The sequence below is a fragment of the Rhamphochromis sp. 'chilingali' genome (genome assembly GCF_963969265.1).
Source record: "Rhamphochromis sp. 'chilingali' genome assembly, chromosome: 19".
Classification (NCBI taxonomy): domain Eukaryota; kingdom Metazoa; phylum Chordata; class Actinopteri; order Cichliformes; family Cichlidae; genus Rhamphochromis; species Rhamphochromis sp. 'chilingali'.
In genome coordinates, this window is record NC_137946.1 from 28,516,729 (window position 1) to 28,538,680 (window position 21,952).

General features: G+C 40.0%; 1 protein-coding gene across 1 annotated transcript; it reads left to right on the plus strand.

Moving 5' to 3' along the window:
• The first annotated feature begins 10,085 nt into the window (after positions 1-10,085).
• lrrc32 (leucine rich repeat containing 32) lies at positions 10,086-19,776 on the plus strand. The gene is made up of 3 exons (XM_080866141.1): positions 10,086-10,217; positions 11,814-11,907; positions 15,619-19,776. The coding sequence occupies exons 1-3, from the start codon at positions 10,174-10,176 to the stop codon at positions 17,449-17,451; spliced, it is 1,971 nt and encodes a 656-aa protein (XP_080722267.1). The 5' UTR covers positions 10,086-10,173; the 3' UTR covers positions 17,452-19,776.
• The last annotated feature ends 2,176 nt before the right edge of the window (positions 19,777-21,952 follow it).

Consider the following 21,952-nt stretch of genomic DNA (forward strand, 5'->3'; position numbering starts at 1 on the left):
GTTCAGACTGGGCAAGTTTTTCCTGTTCTGATGGGCCACTGTGTCACATTACATGATTATAGAGTCATAAAATCTTTCTACACCTGAGACGATGATGGCACTGAGAAGGAGGTGCTTGTAATTTCCAGGGTAGAAAAAAAAGTAAACACGTGGAGTCAACTGAAGTTGTGTGTATGACACACTATAACTCACTCCTTCAGATAAAATTTGTAACTTCTGTTCACAGAGAACAGCTTGTGGAGCGCTTTTGGACAAATTTCATACTTTTTTTTAAACTCCCATCTAAACGAGGAAAGAACCCCTGCATTCAGTGATCACTGGAATATTAAAAAGAACGTAATTTGTAGAATTAAAGCACAAATTTTACAAAATGTGAAACTTCAAGCTGCTCAGTCCTGATAGTTAACACAATGATCATCCCAGGGGAACAAAAAAGAAAGTACATTTACCGATATTGTTTCTATGATAAAGAGTAAATATGTCTCCCAGCATAGTGCTGGTAATGCACAGCGTCAGTTTTTGTCAGTTATGCCGCACTGCATGAGATAAAATGACCAAAGTTTGTGCAATGTGTCATCTCAGATTAGAAAGTAATTAGGGGTAATATGTGTTGTCTGAACTCAAACCCAGTCAAATTAAAAAGGAAAAACACTACTTTGAGTAAAAGGATTAAATCTTTAACAGCAGAAGAATAACTTCTGACTGAAACGGCAACATTTTTTTTCTCCTGGTGGAAGTTTAGACGTCCTGTAGTGTGAGTGAGCGGTGACCCTTAAAGCGGACTCGACCTGTACTGTAACGTCTGTCTGTCTGCCTTCATATCATCGACTTCGCTAACAGCTGGTGCAACAGTCTGCCGAAGCCACGGCTCCCTCTCCATCGTCTGGCTCTTCCATAGTGATGTTGTTCTGTAGAGGCGAGTGATGTAGATGTAGAATTTTTGTTTGTTTGTTTTGTTTTGTTTTTTACACCGCCTTCGGTAACTTTGCATGCAGATATAATGACATCTAAAGAATAACTTTGGTACTGCTCGGCTGGTTTATTTAATTTTTAAGAGCAGAAGCAGCCGTCTGACGTTGGTGTTACTGTGAATGCTTCACTTCTCTGTAAACTCCCGGCATGTCGTTGTGGTACCGGTAAAGACGCCGCATTTAGATTTTCACCTCAGTGGAAAATTCCGTACGTTTAAGTTTCAGTTGCTGTCACTTTTTTTTTTTATTGGGCAGTTTATTTCTTTATGTTGAAATATGCATGTTAGGTTCAATTGAGGTGAAAGATCTCCTTCCTATGAAAACTGGGCGATGTTATTTTGTGCAACAATACACACATTTGCATGCAATTTACTAACATAACACACATTATTATGAGACTATCCGTCCTCTTTTTCTTATTTATGCATAATATAAAGCTCTTTGTCAAACTAATGGGCCAAATATCTAATGCCAACACTTTCCGATTTCAGATGCTTTAAATACATTCCAAAACTTTTGATTTCTTCCAAAAAGCCAAATTTATGTTGTAATTTCTTTGGTTTTTGTTAACGCGAATATTTGTGTTGCCATCTTGATTCCTTCAGCTTCGTCTTGTGATTCCAAATGCAGTAAAACTCCATGCTGACCAGTGTTTGTATATATTTCTTGCTCCTCGTGTAAGATATAGTGCTGTTATACTGTAACTCATTCCAGTGTGGTATGGCTGTGGATGTCTTTCCTGAGAATGGAAGCGGTTTGCTCGAGAAAGTTGGTGGCATGCTTTGTTTTTCTTACTTAAGTCTTAATTATTTGTCACCAGACACTCTGACATGTGCATAGAGCGCCTGCAAGAAGTGTCGCAACACCAGCCGGTTTAAAGGGCTCCGGCTTAAGTTTCTTCAGCCAACAGTCTGAGCAGAAAACACTAATAAATGTGGCTTGATTAAAAAAGCCTTTAAGTCCATGTTTGTTTGGTGCAGAGGTATCCTGCAGAATAGTTTGGGTAGGCTTCACATTTGCTCTTAAAGCCTAAATCCTTCAAGCCTCCTTTAGATGTTGAGATCCAGAGGAGTTACTCAAGTACGATACTTTTCATTTTATACTGATGAAGGGTCTGTATCTCCTCTGTCTTTTTGCAAAGACAGAAATTTATCAGCAAGGCTGTAAAGCTCATCAAACGCCTGAGACTAAAACGTGTAAGAGAAACCCAACTTTATTGACCTGCTGGGGCCAGTAAATAAAGTTCATTTATTGGAAATGGAGAAGAAATGTTTCCTGTCAGTGTAACTGTCGTTTAATCAGGGTAAAGGCGGTGCTTTGATGTAGAAAATAAGAGGCTCTGCAGAAACGTGGACCTGCAAGGAAGGCTGCCGGTACTGACGATGATTAATCACACTCAGTCACATAGAACCTGACTTGTAAAAATTTATATTCCCCAACTGGTTGGAGAGTGGTTGCCAGGTGCTGCACCACAGCTAATTGCTTTGGGTGCTATTAGATTGCATGGAAGACACCAACTTGCCTGTAACGCTCACTAAGTATTAGTGCAACTAGTGTTTGTCTCCAAAGTAAAAGTTGTGCTTTACTTTTGAAAAGTAAGGCACAACTTTTACTTTGAAGGTGAGCTTTCTCCGTTTTCAGTTTCCGTTGCGCTCGTCAGCTTCTGCACCACTTGGCGCGTACTTGTCGAGCATGTGTAGAGAGTTTGGTGTTTTCTGTGCAGGCTACCGTTGACCACAGCAACCTGTGAGGTTTTTGGTGCAGCGCCATGTGGCTTTCTGCCACCACCCACAGCCAATGAACAGCCAGTTGGAGATTACCTATTTTTCCCTATTGACCAGTGATTACCAGGGGTTACTGACTGGTTGTCGGCTTGTCTGCCCTTTGGAATGTGATAAATAATTTTAAAAGGCTGTTGAAAATGTACATACAATTGTGTGGACTGGATTTAACTTCATCTGTTAGATTTGTGCCTAATTGTGAATGTTTTCTTTGACTTTTGAAAACTAGTGAAGTAGTCTGGTTAGTTACCGGGGAAACCCCCGGGTAAAAACAGCCTAACTCAGGCCGACAACCAAGCCTGTGTTTTCAGGACAGATTTGACAACTGTGGTGAAAGAGGGTTTCCACAAGGAAGGAAGTGTTTGTTAGACCTCTTCAGATGTTTCCGTGTCTGCGCTGACACATAAAAGGGAAATTACTCACATGTTTTGTATATTTATCCCAAATTTGTGAAATCCTCTGACACAGCAGTAAAACTTAATGGGTCATTACCAACTTCAGGCTGAAGAAAACCAGGCTTTGGCCGCTTTGACCCAACTGTGGTTGTGACATCACAGCCAGCAAGCACCGCGATGTCTTCCATCTTTTCCTCTCTGTTTCCTTTTTTCGTTTTTGGGTTGTTTTTTAAAAACACTCTTGTTTGCAGAATGCATTCCAAACCAAAACGAAACATCCGTGTACAAACCGTCAGCTGCTGGTCGCTTTGCTCCTAATTGTGACTCGTTGCAGTGTTTAGTGCCGTTGTAGAAATCGTGATGTAAACTATAAATTATGAAAGATTTCCGATGTGACGGAGCTCGCGCGGTGGCGGCGTTTGGTGTTCTGATTGGACGCGGGTCTTAAAGTGCGTGCTCGGTGTTTATCGATGGTAAATAGTTGTGTGTTATTTGAGAATCGTTTGGTATGTTATGTTGTAAAATCTGCACTATGTCTGGCATAACAAAGACAACAAAATGCCCTGTGATTATTATTATTATTATTATTATTATTGTTATTTTCATTCGTCTCTGAATGACTTTGGCCTCTGTTTGTTTACCGTCTTTAAAACTGGAATGTTGTACATTTAGTGCCTTTTACATTTCATCAGCTAACTTGAACATCTGCTCAAAATAGAAATAAGATTCATTTATTTTCCTTTTATTGTATGTATTTTTTTATACACATAATATCGCCTCTGTATCCACTGTTCAAATTTTATATAAAACTTATTCCTGGCCAACTATCCATGTGTTTCTGTTTATTATTATTATTATATTATACTCACAAAACTGTCAGATTTCTCTTCCATTACTTTTTTCCCCATGAATATTATGTATGTTGGTTAGTTTTAAACTACTGTGTGTAAATATTGTGCAAAAGTCTTGTCTCATTTCTTCATGTTTTGCTTCCATGAAGCCAGACTTTAATATTTTTAAAGTGGTCTTGAGCAATAGTTCACATACCTTTGTGAATTTCTTTGGACATTGGCTTCTTTTTCACTCATTTTCAGTCCAGTCCTTGCACCTGACCATTTTCACAGGAATGTTTTTTGTTTTTAAGCCACTTAAAACTAATCCGAGTCAGTCAAACATAAAAGAAGGCGCCGAACCCAAAGGATGAACCTGTGTTGTCGACACGTAGCTTATCAGCCTGATTTGATCCCATTTCTTTAGCAGAATGTATAAAATATGCCAAAGATAAGAGTAAGAGAGCCATAACATTGTATTTTGGCACCAACAAGATGATTCTCAATAAGCTATTGAATAAAAACTTGGCATATCTTAGGATAAAGTAATGTCCCAAGTAATGCAACCTTAAAAATTTGAAGAAGTTGATCCATCTACTGTTCACTGACGCCTCATCAGTAATTCTCTCAGTGGCTGTCAAGACAGGCTGAGGTATGGCCCATGTTGGGCCCATTACACAAGAACTGGACTGAAAATCAATAACAGGCTTGATGGGGTCATGAATGTAAATGTGTTTTTTGGTTGAAATTGCAAAAGATTACAGAGGAGGTCAGAAGAGTGAGTGCCTACAGTAGAAGCCGGCATATATTGGCTATATACTGATACATTAGATTAAATGAGAATTTAAAAACTGAAGAAGAGAGGTGAGAAGCGTCTTTAACCACATTATGAGTGTTGATTTTGCAGTTTGTCCACCAGAGGGCGCTCTGCGACTGTACTGTTGGCAGCGTTTCATAGAGATCAGGCAACCAAAACCCAAAGAACAGCTTTGAATGCCCTTCAGGAAGCCTGGAGACTATTCCTGAAGACTACTTAAAGACATTACAATAAAGCTTGGCTCAAAGAGTTCAGGCTGTGCTGAAGAATAAAGGCTCATACAACTTCAGAGCTGTACAAACTCTGTTTTTGTCTTGTATACTGTTTGTCTATGTGTCACTAAATTACTGCACATTCCTAACATTACTAAAACATAAAGGAGGGGTATCTCAAGACTTTTGCACAGTACTATACAAAGTTTAATGCTTTTACAATGGACGGAGCCTCCAGGTCTGCTCTGTTGCTGGTGATGGACCTGATGGTCCACTTCCCAGGAGGTGGTCTGGTTCCAGAACCAGAACTTATTCCATGAAAAAGCAGGAAACATGAGGGTGCTGCTGAACAAAGAACAGCGAGTGTCTCAGTGTAAATCTGACAGATGTAGAAGCAGTTGATGGGACATAAAAGAAAAAAATAGAAATTAGAAAAACGAATTTCTACTTCTGGTGTGTGTGAGATACATCAGACTATTTTCTGCCTTTAAGTTGCCAATCTTTAGTTTTGTGTACCAAAAAGAAAAGGGGTCACATTTTTATAATTACCAAGATAATTTAAATTTAAACTTTTTGTTTTCTCTGAGCAAATAAACAGAGGTGGAAAAGTCTGATCTTCTACTTCAAGTCACAAATTCAAAAGTAAATGTTGATGTGAATATATGGCTATTACGTAGTACTTTATTATATTTCTAGAGACAAATGCGTTAAAATTTCACTGTTTAAGTCTAGTTTACACCGTGTTTTGTTTATTACAGCTTTGGCTGTGAGGTCGTTTTGTGCACATAGAGTCAAATTTTCACATAGGTGTGCTTTCTTTCCATGACCAGCAGGAGGCAGAGTGGTCCTTCCATTACCTTCAGGTACACCTTACCTGAGCCGTCCATAATCTTAGCTTTTCTTAAGCACCCTTCACCTGAAGGAATAACATCCCTCTGATCTCACTGTTTTTCCAGGAAACAAATATCTGAGAAATAAAGGGGGGAAAAAACCACCCCACACACCCGCGAGTAATGGCGACCTTTTTTTTTTTCTGAAATGGAAACAAAAAGTCCGGGAATCCCGGTGAATTTAAATAAGGGGACAATCCCCCAGGGAGATCTGTGACACACACTCACATTGTGTATTTGTGTGTAAACATGACACCTGATAAAACATGGCAAAGAGTGAAAGGATAGTTAATCTGAAACTTAACCTGCACATGAACAGCAGACAGCAGACCAGGTAAGGCTCCTTCTTACGTGACACCTGTTTGCTAAAAACAGCGTAAAGCTGCACGAACACAGCGCGCCTGTGTTCGTGCAGCTTTACGCTGTTTTTAAAAACTCACGGTTAAGACGATAAAACTTGTGCATTAGTATAGACCAGCTGTTATCCGCGTGAAGCATCGAAAACAGCAGGCGCTCGGCAGCTTTTCAACACAGCTTTTCATATTTGCGTCCAACAAATTCAGAGATGGAGATCACAGTTTTCGCCAAATACGACGAGTTTTTCTTGTTCGACGCTTTAAAGCGGCTGCTGTCACCACAGGTGCCGGTACAGTAGGAGATGCTTTTATTAAACAGGCTTCAGATCCTTCTTTCTACTTTTGGTTCAGGGTGATGTCCTAAACCTGTTTGTGAGGGGCAGCCAATCAGAAGAAAGCTAGCTGAGGGGTCAGCTGCACTGTGAATCATGCAAAGCTACTGTGTTGGAGCCCCTTAGTGGAAAGGCTGGGTCTGAATATGAGTGCAATGAGTCCACTTTAAGTGATTTTGTTTTTGCCCATATCATTTCTGTAGGGCAAATGTATGTATAATATACATGCAGAACATTAACCTGATGCACCATTTCACCCTGTGGTTTTGTAAATATTTCTAAATAAGTGTTAGTAGTTATGAATAAATCAGAGTCCACCTGCCAGAGAGGCGATATGCTAAAAATCTAATTAAACAAGGAGTGTTTGTGTATTTTCACACTGTAGATTTACTCCAAAAAGCCACTTTTACGCTTTCACCCACTCTACATTTTACACGGAAATATATATTTATATACAGTAAACCTCTAAACCGCAGATCTAACTTAAGAACAAATTCCAATATTTACACAAACGATCCAAACTAATGGTCCGCTTGCACCTGCTGAGTATTTCTGGAGCTTTCAGCCACATAACTCACATAATGAGCCCACGTGAGCTGCTGGAGATCTAAACAGAGCGCTTGTTTTTTAAGTTTATAACGTGCCGGGTTTAGTGAGTGTTATATGATGCTGTTCTGTCAGGTGCATCCTGCAGCTCGCCATTACCTGTAAGGTATCCTTTGGTGTTGGTGCTTTTAAGAGATGCTTGAAGTCTACAGGAGGTTGTTGGAAAATGGGAAGGACCACGTTGTCCCAGATTAAGAGCCAGGGGATCCTGGTTTTCCTCCTGTTAGTACCGGCTTTGTTTGGCACTTTATTTTTTCCCTCACACTTTGCTCTCACTTCCTCTCACTGGTTAGGTTTCCATATAAAAACTACTTGGTTAAAGAGAGGGAAAGATCGTGATGTGAACCAAAAACACCCTTAAGAAGAATAATCTGCTGACTGGCTTGTGCCGTAACCCAGCGCGTGTGTGTGGTGCTAATATTTGGTGTGAGCCATTAAACCTGCAGCAGGTGTTCAGTTTGAAAGGTTATTTCAGGTGCAAGCCTCGTTTGGAGGCATCCACGGGTCTTTAGTGGATTTAGGTTGTCTGTTGATCTAATCCTAGACCGGCTCCATGAAGTCCGGGTCACAGCTCTCTGTGTGAGGTGGGATTTGTTCTTTTTTTTGGATGAAGATTGCTCCAGGCTGGATGTTTGGGAACGCTGCGGTGCGTGTGTTAGCTGTCCAAACTTTTGGGAATGCTTTACAGGCTTAAAAGCTGCACACGCACCAGTCCACACAGCTGAAATGTGCGTCTGATGAAGCAGGAGAGGAAAGCCAGATCAGGAGGTGCTGAATCCAGAGAGCGTGCTTCTCGACAAGGTCAGGGAAGAGAAAAGGTTACGAAACACATCCTGAACACATGCAAGCAACGTATTCATGATAGATGTGATTGTAGTGATAAGAAAAGCGTGAAAGTGTCGGACCACATAATGAGTGGACAGTGGCTTCTCTCTCAGAACAGAAAGTGAAGGCTCTCAGCTGCAGGTGTACCACAAGAAGTCATTTACAATTCAAAAAACTAAAGAAAATTCCGCCATGTTAATTCAGGTTAAAAACTGCACCTAAATATTTACATAAGGGGGGGGAAAGCAAAAGCAAAACCAGAGAATTTAATGGTGACATCTTTATTCGACTCTTTTTGATGGCGAGCTCATCTTGTGCTGCGTCTTTAGCGGGAAAGAACCAAAACTGAGCTCAGACACCACAAAGTAAAGCTGATACTGAAGAATCAGACTCAGCAGGCAAATCATCAGGAACTCGGAAAAACTAAGTAAGTCACCTAAGGCTTGTTGATGGTTCGAGGTGTGGGTCACAATCTGGGTTTTACACATCAACACAGTTTTAAGTAACTCTCAGGGCACAGGGCGTGAGATCCCACGTGTAAGAGGAAAGGTCGAGACTAAAGACAAGCGATCCCCCCAAAAAGCTCAGAGAGCCGAGGAGAGAGTTCCCCTCGCTCTGCAGGTCGATAGTCTTGTTTCTTTGGTTCAGTTGGTCAGATTCAACAGATTTCTATTTGTGCACGATAACGTCAGTAAATTTAACAAAGCCTTTCAAAATGTAACCTTCATCCTGTAAAAGATTTTCAAAATTTCAGGCCCTCTGGGTAAATTTCTTTCCAGCTTAACGACACGAGAAACGCTCCGCAATCAGGTCAATTTCACACACCTCCAAAGTGCCACAATCTGACACTAAAATCTAGTTTTTATTCTGCGTTATTTTTGTTCTAAGTCTGTAATGATGCAGAAACAGAAACCAGCTACTCTGCATACGCGATCTGTTTTCTGATAATTCACTGGAGAAAACTTCAGAAGGTGGGTGAAGATTTAGAGAGTTATGCCACCACCTGGTTAGAATTAATTACAGCATATGAAGGATGTCCTCTTTACCTCCCCTTTAATAATAGAATTATCCTTTAGCTGCTTTCAGTTTCTAATATGATTATATTTATGTTTGTGGTTGTGAAACAGATAAACAGCATTAGCATCCTTAATACTTTATAACAGATTCAGATTTGTTTGACTAAATGTGGAGTTTAAACACTTAACTTACACAAAAGCCAACGGATTAAGAAACACCTGCTTATATAAACTCGGAGATAGAACGCTTACAAATCCCTTTATAAATTGCATTTTTTCCAATATTCGCGTCCTAAATCAGACTGTAGTTTAGAAACAGTCTGATTTTATTTGTTAAAAATAGCATTTCTGCTTCACATGCAGCGCAATCTATCGCTGAAAATCTCCACCGATGCAGTCAGAGCTCGAGAGCCCTTTATGGAGGCGAGAGTTTTACTCATGCTTTTTTCCAGCCTGTCTAGACACGCAGACATTCGTACAGTCATTTAAAACTGATTGTCTGTATGTATAAACTGGTCTTATTCATTATAATTAGAGCGATGTTTGTTTACAGTAGGGCAGACCAGAGAAAAGCCACATGACAAGTCTGACTTACTCCCACAGTCATAAAAAGGATGTGTGATTTCTCAGCGCACCCACACGTCTCTGCGAACGGTATCAATAAGAGCTGCTGACGTAGAAGCATCAAAAACAGCTCAACTTGTTTAAAAAAATAAAGAAAACATCCATAAAAGGCTGCTTTCCAGAGATTTCAAAGAACGGAAAAGTATTCGGCAGAGCTGAGGCTTAAATGCCTCAGATTCCAAATGGAGTCTGGTGCCTGTGAGAACGTTCAAACTATTCCTCGAGACATCCAATTTTAGGATTAATAGATGGCATTTTTTTTTTTTTTGTGAGGTTGGGGAGAGAGGTTAGGGTTGAGTCTCCTTGAAGTTACAGCTCAAAACTAGAATTCCCAACCCAACCCCCCCATATATGGCATTTCCCCGAGAACAGTGGGAGGGGGGAAAGAGGCCAAGCCATGCAGGATATTCTCACAGGATGTGAGGATGGCCGGACAGCAGCCGGCAGCCGTGGGGAGAGGAGCGTCGAGCTGAAAGGAGCGATCGACCTGTGTGGGTGTGTGAGGGTGTGAAATCGATATGGTCAGGAGGCTTGTGAAGATTAATCATCAGCTGAAAGCGAGGTAAAAGTTCATATTGTTGGGCTGTTGCTGCAGAGGTTTTTGGAAGGTTCTCGGGGTCTCGGTGACATTTGTGTACTTGCTTACAGTTGTAGAGGTGGACGGAGTACAAATACTCATTTTGTAGTAAAAGTCCTGCGTGTAAACTCTAAAACAGAAGAAAAAGTGCACAAGTTTTACCAGCTACTAACTCAGCTGTATTGCTTGCATGGGTAACACTTCTAAACAGCTCTTTCAAATACTTTTAAATCAGCGTTATGAGGACTTTAAAGGCTGGAAAAGGCTGATTTTCTCTCTTCACTGAGATGAAGTTGCCGTGTACCAACACGTGGACTTGAACTCTACGTGCTAAAATATTATTTTGTGTAATAGAATCTTTTAAAAAGTTGTGATTCTGCCAAAATAAAAGCCTCCTGGTTCACATTTATGCAGTAAACTCCACCACTGCAGCACTGTTACTACTACTACTATCTGCAAAATGTACAAAACTTCCTCTTTTATAGGCGCTCTGGCGTTTCTGAAACTAGGGGTCACAAGCTCTATAATAAGGTGGACTTTTTCCTCACCTTAGTTAATACATCCTACATTACATAATGTCTGATGGCCTCTTTAGTGCCTCAGATGTTTATATAAGTGAAACCATGTGAGGAATTTTGAGGGGAAACATTTCTTTGGTGGATCTGAAATCTGAAGATGTCCCCCTGCCAAACAATGCTCTGTATCTCTTTCATGGTATTAGTGGGATAGTTTAAACAAATGCAGTGAAATTTCCCCGTGGTGGGGCTGGAAGTAGAATGGGAATTAAAATGGGAGGAAGAATAAAAAAAAGGTTGAATGGGAACATTTAAAAGTCCGAAAGTGTGGATCTTTTTTGGCTGCAGATTAACGGCTGTGGTGTTTAACCAGACTGTAAACATTTCCTTTTTTCTATGAGATAAACCTTAAAGTCTATTCGACTTTCATCAAAGCCCTGCAGCTCTGCGATCCGCCTTAAAATCGGAGCAAAAGGCTGATTCATTCAACTTTTTAAAGGTTTCTCTAACGCTAAATGAAGGATGATTGCGTGCTCCAAGCATCACATGAGAGCACTGTGATGAATTAAATTAGAGCAAACTGCCTCCGTGTTTGTCACTCGTGACTTTAAACCATTCTTAGCCTCAAACTGCAAACCTTTTGTTTCCCCCGTAAGTTTCCATATGCATATCAGCTTATCAACCCATCCGGGGCACAGCGTGTCTGCCCTATAAGGTGACATAATGTATTGTTTTGTTTCTAAGTAACCTATCAGGAAACAGTGAAGCGCTATAAGCGTGACTCACTCGCCTCAAACAGTCGCTAATTTTTTAAAAACAATAACAGTACAAAGAGTTAATGGAAACCCTTTTTTTGGCTTAGTCATTCTTTATGCTAGAAAGAAAAAAAAACGGCATTCAGATTAATTGCAACAAAAAGCCCCTGTTTTCATTGCATAAAAAAAAGCAACAAAACGCCTTCATAGGTCACACACTGTTACTCCTTCCCTTTTTAGTTACATATACAGCATCCTTCCCACATTCATGTGTTGCTCACTTGTGTGATCTGGACTGTCTGTGCCTGCAGCACCATGGACGTCCTCCAGCTGTTCTTCCTGCTGTTGGTCAGCTGCGTGGCGGCATCCGCGTACCCTCCCCAGCAACCCCCTCCATGCCGAGTTGTAAGTAAACAGAGACGCGCACGTCTGGTCTTTTCTCTGTTTTTTTTTAACGGCATCTTTTCTCTGTTTTTTGTTCACTTACATTTTACATGGTATGTGCGCTTTCTCTGTTCATTCACATCAACTACAGGCAGTTTATTTTATAATTATTTGCAAGTTTAGACCTGAAGAGAGTTTGTTCACGAGTTGCCAGCTTTAATAACTGGGCATTAAAATGTTATTTGTCTTCAGTGGAAGTCATGCTGATAGAGGGTTGGGTTTTTTTTTAAAGCATAGAGGACATGTGTCACCCAGCTTTGCCATTGTGTACAGTGCTGTGATTTCATTTTCATGGTATTTCTGGTGATTGATCTTGCAGAAATATTGCTGTAATCAAATGAAATGAAATGAAAAAGAAAAATGCATCACTTCCAGTAAGCTACAGTACTCGCTTTTCTTAGGAAAGAGCCGGAAATACATAAATAAAGCCTTTATGGGTTAAAGGTTGGATCACGTAGCAATTGGTCAGAGTCATTAGTGTCAGGCTCAGATGTGTTAGCTAAAAATAGCCAGATAGTGAAAGCGAAAGGTGCGTCACCTACATTTGATGTGGTCATCAGTGGTTCTATAAATACCCAGATATCACCGAACTTCTCTGCTGAAATCGGAATGGTTTTCAGAGCATCACACTTTCTGAATGAAGTAAAAAAAAAATCCTAAAGCAGCACAAAGACACTACTGATGACATATAAGGATATGCCACAAATCACACTTTGTACACTTGAGTCTAAGACATTACAAAAAGGCTCTGTAGTTCCCTGAAGTAGCTGGTTAGTGTCGCTCTTACAAAATGTTACTGAGACAGCAGCAAATATTGCATTTGTTAAAGACTATTTTGGGCTGTGGAGTAATACCTATTTGCTTCACTGGTTGGTATACTTTTGGAATTAGAATAAACTAGTCCTCCATGGTATTAATCATTTGTTCCCTCTAAAGTGGGGATGTCTCATGGGCCATACACTTATGTGGGCTTAACTTAAGTGGGCTGGACAAGCGACGCCCCCCACTTCTGTCAGTGTAAAGAAGTTTAATTACACAGTTGATTCCTTAGATTTCTCGATATAAGTAAAAGAAGCGCAAATCAAAAGTATGTCCTAATTTTTTACCACATGATAAAGAAATGTTGCTGCAGTAATTGAAATCCATCAGCATGACTTATAAACTATAAAAAACATGTAAAACTACAGAAAAAGTATATATATGTGTACAATCCATTGAAAAAAAAAAGATATGTGAAGAAACTATAACTTTTCTATCATTTTTTAAAATATATGACCTAATTACTTTGGTCTAATGTGAATGGCAGTTATCAATAAAGATCCAAGTCCACAATTTATGCCCTCCTTCATGTTTTTAAAAGCCATCCAATGTGGCTGGATTAGAGTCTTTGCCAGGCTGATTCTGGCCCCCTGGCCTTATGTTTGACACCTCTGCTCTAAGAATTGCTGAAACTACATATAGGTGTGTTTCCACTGTAAAATGAAGAGCTGCTTTTGAGTGTGAGACCACTTTCAAGGTTTTGGTACCAAACCTACTTGGTTAGGTTTAGAAAAGGTGATGCTTTTGATTAAAATCCAGAGTTCAGTCTTAAGAACTCATCATTCGCTTCATTATAAGCTCTTACAAAATCAAAACATTGTAATAAAGGTTTGTGAACAAATGTAGTTTTTATTCTGGAGGACTATCACAAACGGAGGTTCTCATTCTGGACGGTTACATGATGCTGTTTAGAGTCTCCACGATGATGAAGGTGTTTTTTAACCATCGATACTGTTACACAGTAACTGCAGCAATAATGTCCCGAGAAGTATATAAAACGCTCTGTTTAAGAGATCAACAAAGTAGGTTAGAGGGATAGCGATGGCATAAATCTCATGTTTACCAGCCAGGAAACCACAGTTTACAACCTGCTAGGGTTTTTTTCTCAATACAGACTGTTTACTTTTTTAAAGAGGGGCATTTCAGATCTGTATTAGACTGGACCATGAAGAGTAGGCTGGAAAATGGCGAGAGGGGGAGGGTGAAGCATAGCAAATGGTCTGGAGCAGATTTAAACCAAGTCTGCTGCAGTAAGGCCCTCAGAGAGTCACCTGCTTAACCACACTGCATCCTCCAGTCGGTTCGTTGGGTTTAGGCTCTGAAAACTGCTTGGTTTAGAAAAACATTGTGGTTAGGGTTACAATAAACCCATCACCAACAATAAAGCCTCGGCATGAAAAATGACGAGTGCTGTGTACAGCCAAGAAAGCACACTACAAAACTGCGGCACACCAGCGGCTTTGATAAACAAACTCTGTATTTTGTACACTGGGAATGAAATTATGAACGTGGTCACAGTTTCTGGACAACAGTGGAGATCTGTGGTGTGGAAGCGTAAGATACAGTCTTGTTCGTAAATCAGCTGTTAATCAACCGTAAGGAAAAACAAGAGCGGGGGGGAAAAATCCCCGTGTTTGGATGTCCATAGATGCTTTTGCGATTAAAAAACATTGTGTAGTTTTCTCAGTCTGACTTTGTGAAACCAGATAGGTATCTTCCAGCAATAAAGTCTTTCTTGAAAGCATATTTTGGCCTTGTTACAGCAAGTATTTATAAGAGAACTGAAAGTGGTGAGGTGACCGATAATGAGGGGATAGAGAGATGGGAAATGGAATGAAACTTGAGGTCAAGGGCACCCCCCCCCCCCCCCCCCCCCTCTTTGGCTTAATGGTTGTGCGACTTTTGTGTCCAGTTTGGTGACATTGTTGCACTAAACACTCTCACTCTCATTTACTGTCATCTCTGAACTGTGAGCCATTAAATAAACCACTAGCAGACCGTAAAACAAAGATCACCTAATTGGGGATGTTGCACTTTATGGTGTTCTAGCCTCAGCTAGTTGAGCACGACTTTAGCAGTTTCTCCACTTTGTTCCCATTATTTACACAAGTATTAGTCATGTTTTTACAGTTACTCTGACTAAATGTGCCGTAAACCGCCTCACGTGTGACTCAGATAATGTGGAGTTAAAGTCTGACTTAGTCTGACATAAGCAGTTGCGTGCCACACGAGCAGTATTGCTAATGAGACGCAAAGTCACGTAGGAAACATACGTCTTTTTTCAATGATAAAACTTTTCTCCAAGTGTGACTGATTTGTTCCTGAGCAGATACGAGATGTTCTGCCATCCAGTTCTTATTTGTTTACAGACAGCTTGCAATCAACAAGGAATGCCCCTTTCACGATACCACAAATACGCCAAGAAGCTAAATGTACTCTGCCTTAGAGAGTAAGCAGAGAGGGAGACAGTTTTATGAGCTGTTTTTGGACATGGGGGTTTGTGGCCATATGGTTTCAATTATAAACTGCACTTAATACCTCAAACGTCTAACAGGGACGAAAGAAGAAGTAAAGGTGTGAGGTGTGTTTTCTTCTTGGTTTAGGAACTTTTTGATTTCTTTTTCTTTTGGTTGGCTTTTTTTAATCAATTCAAAGAGAAATAATCATAGTTTAAACAATTAAAATAAAAATACAACACTGGGTTGTCTTGCTGCCAAGAACATGCCTTGGGCCTTGATACACCGACTCATAAATCGACCCTCCACATCCACATGGGGTCTGTGTTGTGTCATGATCAGTCAACCTGGCTGTATGCCGAGATAATCAGACTCGTGTGTTTGTCTTTGTTCGTAGGTCCAGATGGATGTGTTTTGCAGCGATCTGAGCCTTAGAAGTGCGCCACTCAACCTTCCCGATGTCGTCCAAATGCTGGACCTTTCACGAAACCAGGTGCAGAATCTCACCCAGGAAACTTTAGCATACCACACCAACCTCCGGCATCTGAATCTCCACTCCAATAAGATCCACTTCATCCAGCCCAGGCTCTTTGAAGACATGAATGATCTGAAAATCCTGGATCTGTCCAAGAATCATTTGAATGTTTTTGCCCACTCCAAAACAAACATCGGACCTCTTAAAGCTGTGGAGTCACTGGATCTGTCAAACAACGGCCTGTACACGGGGATGTCAGACTATTTCTTGGCTGACTCTCCCAGGCTGGTGAACCTTTCTCTGAACAGCAATAGCATCACTGAAGTAGCAAAAGATACCTTCAGTGGATCCTTGTCCTTGAGGAAAATCAGCCTCCACAATAATATCATCTTAAAAATTGAAGATGGAGCTTTTGACATTTTATCTCATTTGACCGAACTTGATTTGTCCAAGAATTCAATAAGGTGCATCGACGACTTCAATCTCGACAAATTAAAAGTGTTTAATCTCAGCCAAAACAGCCTGGAGTCATTCCAAAGCGCGCAATCAGACACTCCATATGAACTTGTCACTTTTGACCTGAGTCAAAACAAAATGCTCTTCTTTCCCCGTCTCCCGAAAAACAACTGCCTTAAATATCTGGACCTTTCGAAAAATCAAATCCAAAACATTAAATTCATGGGAAACATAACGTTTAATTGCCTCAGATACCTGGACATGAGTTACAATCAACTCAAAAAAATGCCTGAAGAGTATTTTTCCATGATGGGATCACTGGAGGTCCTAAATGTGAGTAATAACTGCATTACCTCATTTTCTATTACTGATGTAGGCCTTCTACAGAGAGTTAAGGTCATCAATCTGAGCTATAATCCACTGCAGAGTCTGACATTTGGAGAAAACACTGTGCAGTCGCTGGAAGAACTCTTCTTACAAGGAAACGACCTCACAACCCTGGACTATCAAATATTTCAGAGACTCGCCAACATCAAATACCTGCATCTCCAGCAGAACAACCTGCAAGTCTGTGACTCTGAGCCAACAGACCAAAACCACAAGGATCCTCAAAGTTGTGTGTCCTTTTTATCTGTTCCAAAATTGGAGGCTTTGTACCTCTCTGAAAACAACCTGAGGAGTCTGCCCGCGAACATGTTTGCCAACACCCCATTGAAGGTCTTAGATTTGTCCCTGAATCCAGGCTTGGACATGCACAAAGACTCTCTTTCTGGTCTAGAGCACTCCCTGGTTCACCTTTCCATGAGGAAAAACAACATTTCCATTCTAAAAGCAGACTTGTCCTTACTGAGGAGCCTCAAATACGTCGATCTGTCCACCAACCAGTTGACCACTCTACCGACGTGGAGCAAAGAGTCCTCCATTGAGTCCCTAAATTTGCAGAACAACCACCTGGTGACACTGGAGTACAGCACCATCCTTGCTTTGAAGCACTCTCTAAAGACTCTTTACATGGGCTCCAATCCTCTGAGCTGCTGCAGCAACCTCAGATTCATCATCATGGTGCAGCAGTCCGCCGTGGTCATTCCTGACATTGAAACGGTGACCTGCGTTCACGAGGACTACTCTGAGCCGGTCAGCATCAAGAAGGTGACCCAGACAATGTGCCATGGACCACCCGTCCAGAACTATGTTATTACAGTTATAGTGATATTGTTACTTGGGATGATCGTGTTCGTGCTCTTGGTTAAATGTTGCCACTCAAGGAGGCGGAAACATAACAGAGGTTTTAGGGCATAATGAATGAAGGTTGGCCACAGAAAGCCATGAAGGAATTTAAGAAACAGCTGAAGGTTTCAGTCAGACACAGCTGAAAATGTGAATGTAACTTCTGTGGGGCAAACCAAAGTCTCCTGGAGGAACAATGTGAGGCTTTGAGTTGTTTGTACCACTACGAAAAGCTACCATTGATCACTGAGACATCTATCAACAAGCAAGCATTCCTCAGTATCTTCCCAATTGAAGAAAAAAAGAGATTTTAAGGACCTTATGGTGTGCTGAGACACCAAACAAGGCAGTGTGACAATGCAAAGTCAAATGAAAACTACAAAACTGAGCATTTCAAGAGTGATGGCAACTCATAAAAAAGCCTTTTCAGTGACTTGATAACAAGTAAAGACTGCACAGAGCAGATACACTTGGTGCATTGGACGTTAAGCAGCTGTGTGTGCTTGCAGGACACACAGTGGAAACTTGTTTTGCTTTCTGTCTAAACACAACTTTATGGCTAACCCAGTTGTAGAGCCATGACCGCACATTATCTTACTGAATGTAAAATGAAGAATTAACACTAAAAACACTTCCACAAAAGCGTGGCATCAACAAGCGTGCCTGAAATGCAGCAATAAAAGTTATTATAAGTGTTTGGCCTTTTGGAAAATACACTTTGATTTCAGTGTGAAACTTTGCCTTTTTTTTAGTCACTCATTGGTTTGTGGCATTTGCCTTGTGGATGTTAGCTCTGACAAACAGGAAACCTAAATTTGGCTATCAAAAAACAAGCTCGCCAAAGGAAATGTGCTTCAGTACAAATAAACACAGGCTACACCCACACTTTTAAACCTGTGCTTTTTAAAACTGGGATTTTTATTTTTGGAAAAACATCTTCATTCATATCAAAATGTAAAAAATGATCCATGTTGGGGAAATCAAGCCAAAGAGTGCCAAAGAAATGAATAAAACACAGAAATGGGGCTGCATTTTTGCGCTTCCAGCATTTTTTTGTAATGTTTTTTTTTTTAAGGTTAGATTTCTAAAAAGGGAACTTAAAGAAAAGATTTAGCCATTCTAATCTAAGCAAATATCCCCACTTGCTAGCAACTTCTAAGTGTTGCTAGCAAGCTGTCGGCGAAATTACTCATTATCCCACCGAACACGGCAGCTCAGTGTAGCGAAACTTAAGTTTGTTCATGAATTAATGTTAACCTTTTACTTTTGGAGACTACGTTTGCTCTTAAAAATTAAAATTAAAATGTGGCACTCACCTTCACTAACAAAACGTACTTCCGATGACCAGAGCTAATTTCTGTTATAATTTTTGCCTGAAGAGAAGTCCACTGGGTTTTAGTGTAGCGAACCAAGGCAATGCTACAAAAAAAGCATCATCCCTATGGATGGATTATCCCAGAGGAATAAAATAAACACCTTACATATTTTTTTAATCTCATTTTTTTGTGCGTACGCTGGCTTGTTTCCGGCTCATTCCACGCCTTAACTTCATACTGAAGTTGACCTTCTCATTTAAATCACAACAAGAAAGCAAAGTTGTGTATTTTCCCAAAGCGTCACTCACACTCATTTAAGGGTAGAATGAAGGTTTGTTGCAGATGGATCAGTGACTGAGACGGTGAAAGATGAAACGGGGCGAGGGAGCATCGAATCTCAGACAGATGTCTTCACTCAGACATGTTGGAATTTTCCTTTAAGCTAAAAATAAAGACGAGAACACTACTAAAGGTCATGAAACAAGAGGCTCTTTATTCCTGAAGTAGGATTAGATGAAGGTTGTTTTTTTGTTGTTGTGTTTTTTAAGAAATCCAAGCCGTCACTTTAACCTTTATTTATAGTTTGCACTTTAAACTTCCTCTTGTATGTGTGACTGTATCTGATTTTATAACACTATAAGACCTTAATAATGCTACATAGAGCAGAACATATGATGACATAAGTTATTTTTCTTCTGTTTGTTTTTATATATATATTAAAAAAAACTATAAAAACAAAGCTGGAAATATTCCATAGTATGTTTTCCATACTGATACCAGGCCCATGGTGCTCCACCTGTTAATTTGACTGATATGAATAATGTGTTGGCATAACATGAGTGTTTGTGTTGTTTTTACCACATTAATATTATATAAAATGGTAAATCTAGCGCTGTGCTGTTGTTGGCTACACTGGGATTCACAGTTTCATGTGATTTTTACTGTGTTTAATCCTAAAAAGCAAATTATTATTGATGTTATTAGCAAAAACCAAAGTTAAATATTTTTTCTTATCATGCCATGTATTTTTGTGAAGTGTAAGTTTTTATTTTTTTTAGTAAATGAAGGACAATTTCTTAATGTGTGTGTGTTATTTGTTATTTTAACATCAACTCAAATATTGTTATTAAAGATTACACTCTCTGTGTAGTTATGATTTGTTTTTTTAATATACAGCACCAAATGACAACAACAATCACCTCAAGGCGCTTTATATTGTAACGTATAACACTCTCAGAAATGTATCCTAAAGATCCAACAAATATAGCCAAGAGTGTTTCCAGGGCTTTTTAAATAGAGGTTGAACAAGTATTTTGGATACACAGACCTCTACTTAAAGTCTGCCCCTTAAGTGGATTGTTAGCTTTCTTTTTGGTGTATTTTTTGGGTACATGTTGCTCTACAGCTGCAACTGTGCCATTTTTTTATTAACAGTCCAAACTTACATGTGTGCTGGTGCTGGATTCAAATTTGTGAAGACCTGAAACTGACATTTGGGTCGTTTGAGTTATACAATACAATACAACTTTATTTATATGGCACATTTAAAGACCATAGATACACCAAAGTGCTTCTCAATAATACAATAGTATGAAATTAAATTAAAATTACATAAGGATGTGATAGCAAAGTGCAAAGTACACTGCCAGATGAAACAGAGCACTAATTAATCGGCAATGCTAAGTTAAGTAAGTTATTAATCGTAATTTAAAGGATTGAATAAATTCAGACGCTGGAATATCAGGTGGAAGATTATTCCGGTAATACAACAATATAAGTTACATATGGGTGCGATTACAAAGTACAAAGAAGACTACCTGATAAAAACACGAACTAGCCGGGAATGCTAGATTAAATAATTTAGTTTTCAATCGCAGTTTAAAAGATTGAATAGATTCAGATGCGTGACTGTCAGTTGGAAGATTTTTCCAGAGGTTGACTGCAGCACTAGCAAAGGCACGGTCACCTCTGGTCCCTAGACCCTAGGTTGCACCAAGAGCAGTTGGCCCGATGATCTTAGGGCTCTCCTAGGGGTATACAGGCTGTGGAGTTCAGTTAAGTAGCTAGGTGCAATATTGTTTACGATTTAAAAAGTAAGCAATAACATTTTAAAATCAATACGATATTGAATGGGGAGCCAATGTAGGTCAGCAAGAGCCGGAGTGATCGATACCCTTTAGTTCCAGTTAAGAGGTGTGTCGCAGCATTTTGAACAAGTTGCAATCTATGAAGAAGGGCAGATTGGAGGCCCAGGTTAAGGGAGTTGCAGTAATCTAATCTAAAATTAACAAAGGCATGGATATCCTTACACGACATGTAAGGCTTAGCCTTAGAAATTTGACGTAGTAGATAAAAGCTAGATTGTACTACGGAGGACACTTGTTTATCAAGTTTAAAAGAACTATCCAGAAAAACACCTCAGTTGCTTACTGTATCAGAGAGGGAATAAGCAAGGGGCCCGTAAGTATCGACTAGTTGTCCCTGAGGAGCGTGGCTATCAAAGACAATGAGTTTGAGACATATGTGCAAAGCTGGCAATCCGTTTCTCTGTAGCAAACAGTGCTTCACTGGAATTGCACCTTGGCCTTTGTTATTTCTTTAATTTAGGATTTTTAAAAACGCTGTATTTTAAAATGACAGTAATTCTAGAGACAGGACTCACACTTGTTTGCAGAGTTAATACTTGACAGTTAAAAAATGTCTTTCCTTGCGCGGTTTTACTTTATGAGTGGGGTAAAAGCTCAACATATTTGTCTTCACCATTTTACTGCTTTAAAACCTGATGTTGTGGGTGAGGGGAGGACCTTACTATGAAACCGCACGCTCACTGCTAACAATGTGATGTCACAAGTCGTTCGCCAGTAGGCACACTCAAGATAAACCTCCCTTGTGACCATTAAAATGACCAAAACAAAGTTCCTATTTCATGAGTGATTGAGTTAATCAACTCCGCCATACTGGATGTGATACAACCACTGGTTCCTATGGAAAAATGTGTATTCCCCAGCTGGTTAGCAGTGGTTCCTGAAGGTTTCAACCTGCTGGGGAATACTCATTTTTCCCTCAAGACAGGTGGCTGCCCACTGCTTCGGGGAGTCTTTGGGCCTTTGTGGTTTGTTTTGTTCTCTTGATCCTACAGTTTCGCCATGATTGTCACACGTCCAAAACAGCAGACAAGTTAACTTCACATGGGTAGCAGTCACGTGGTTAGTGGTCATGTTTCTGCAAAACCTTCGTAAGGCTCTTGGAGATCAGAA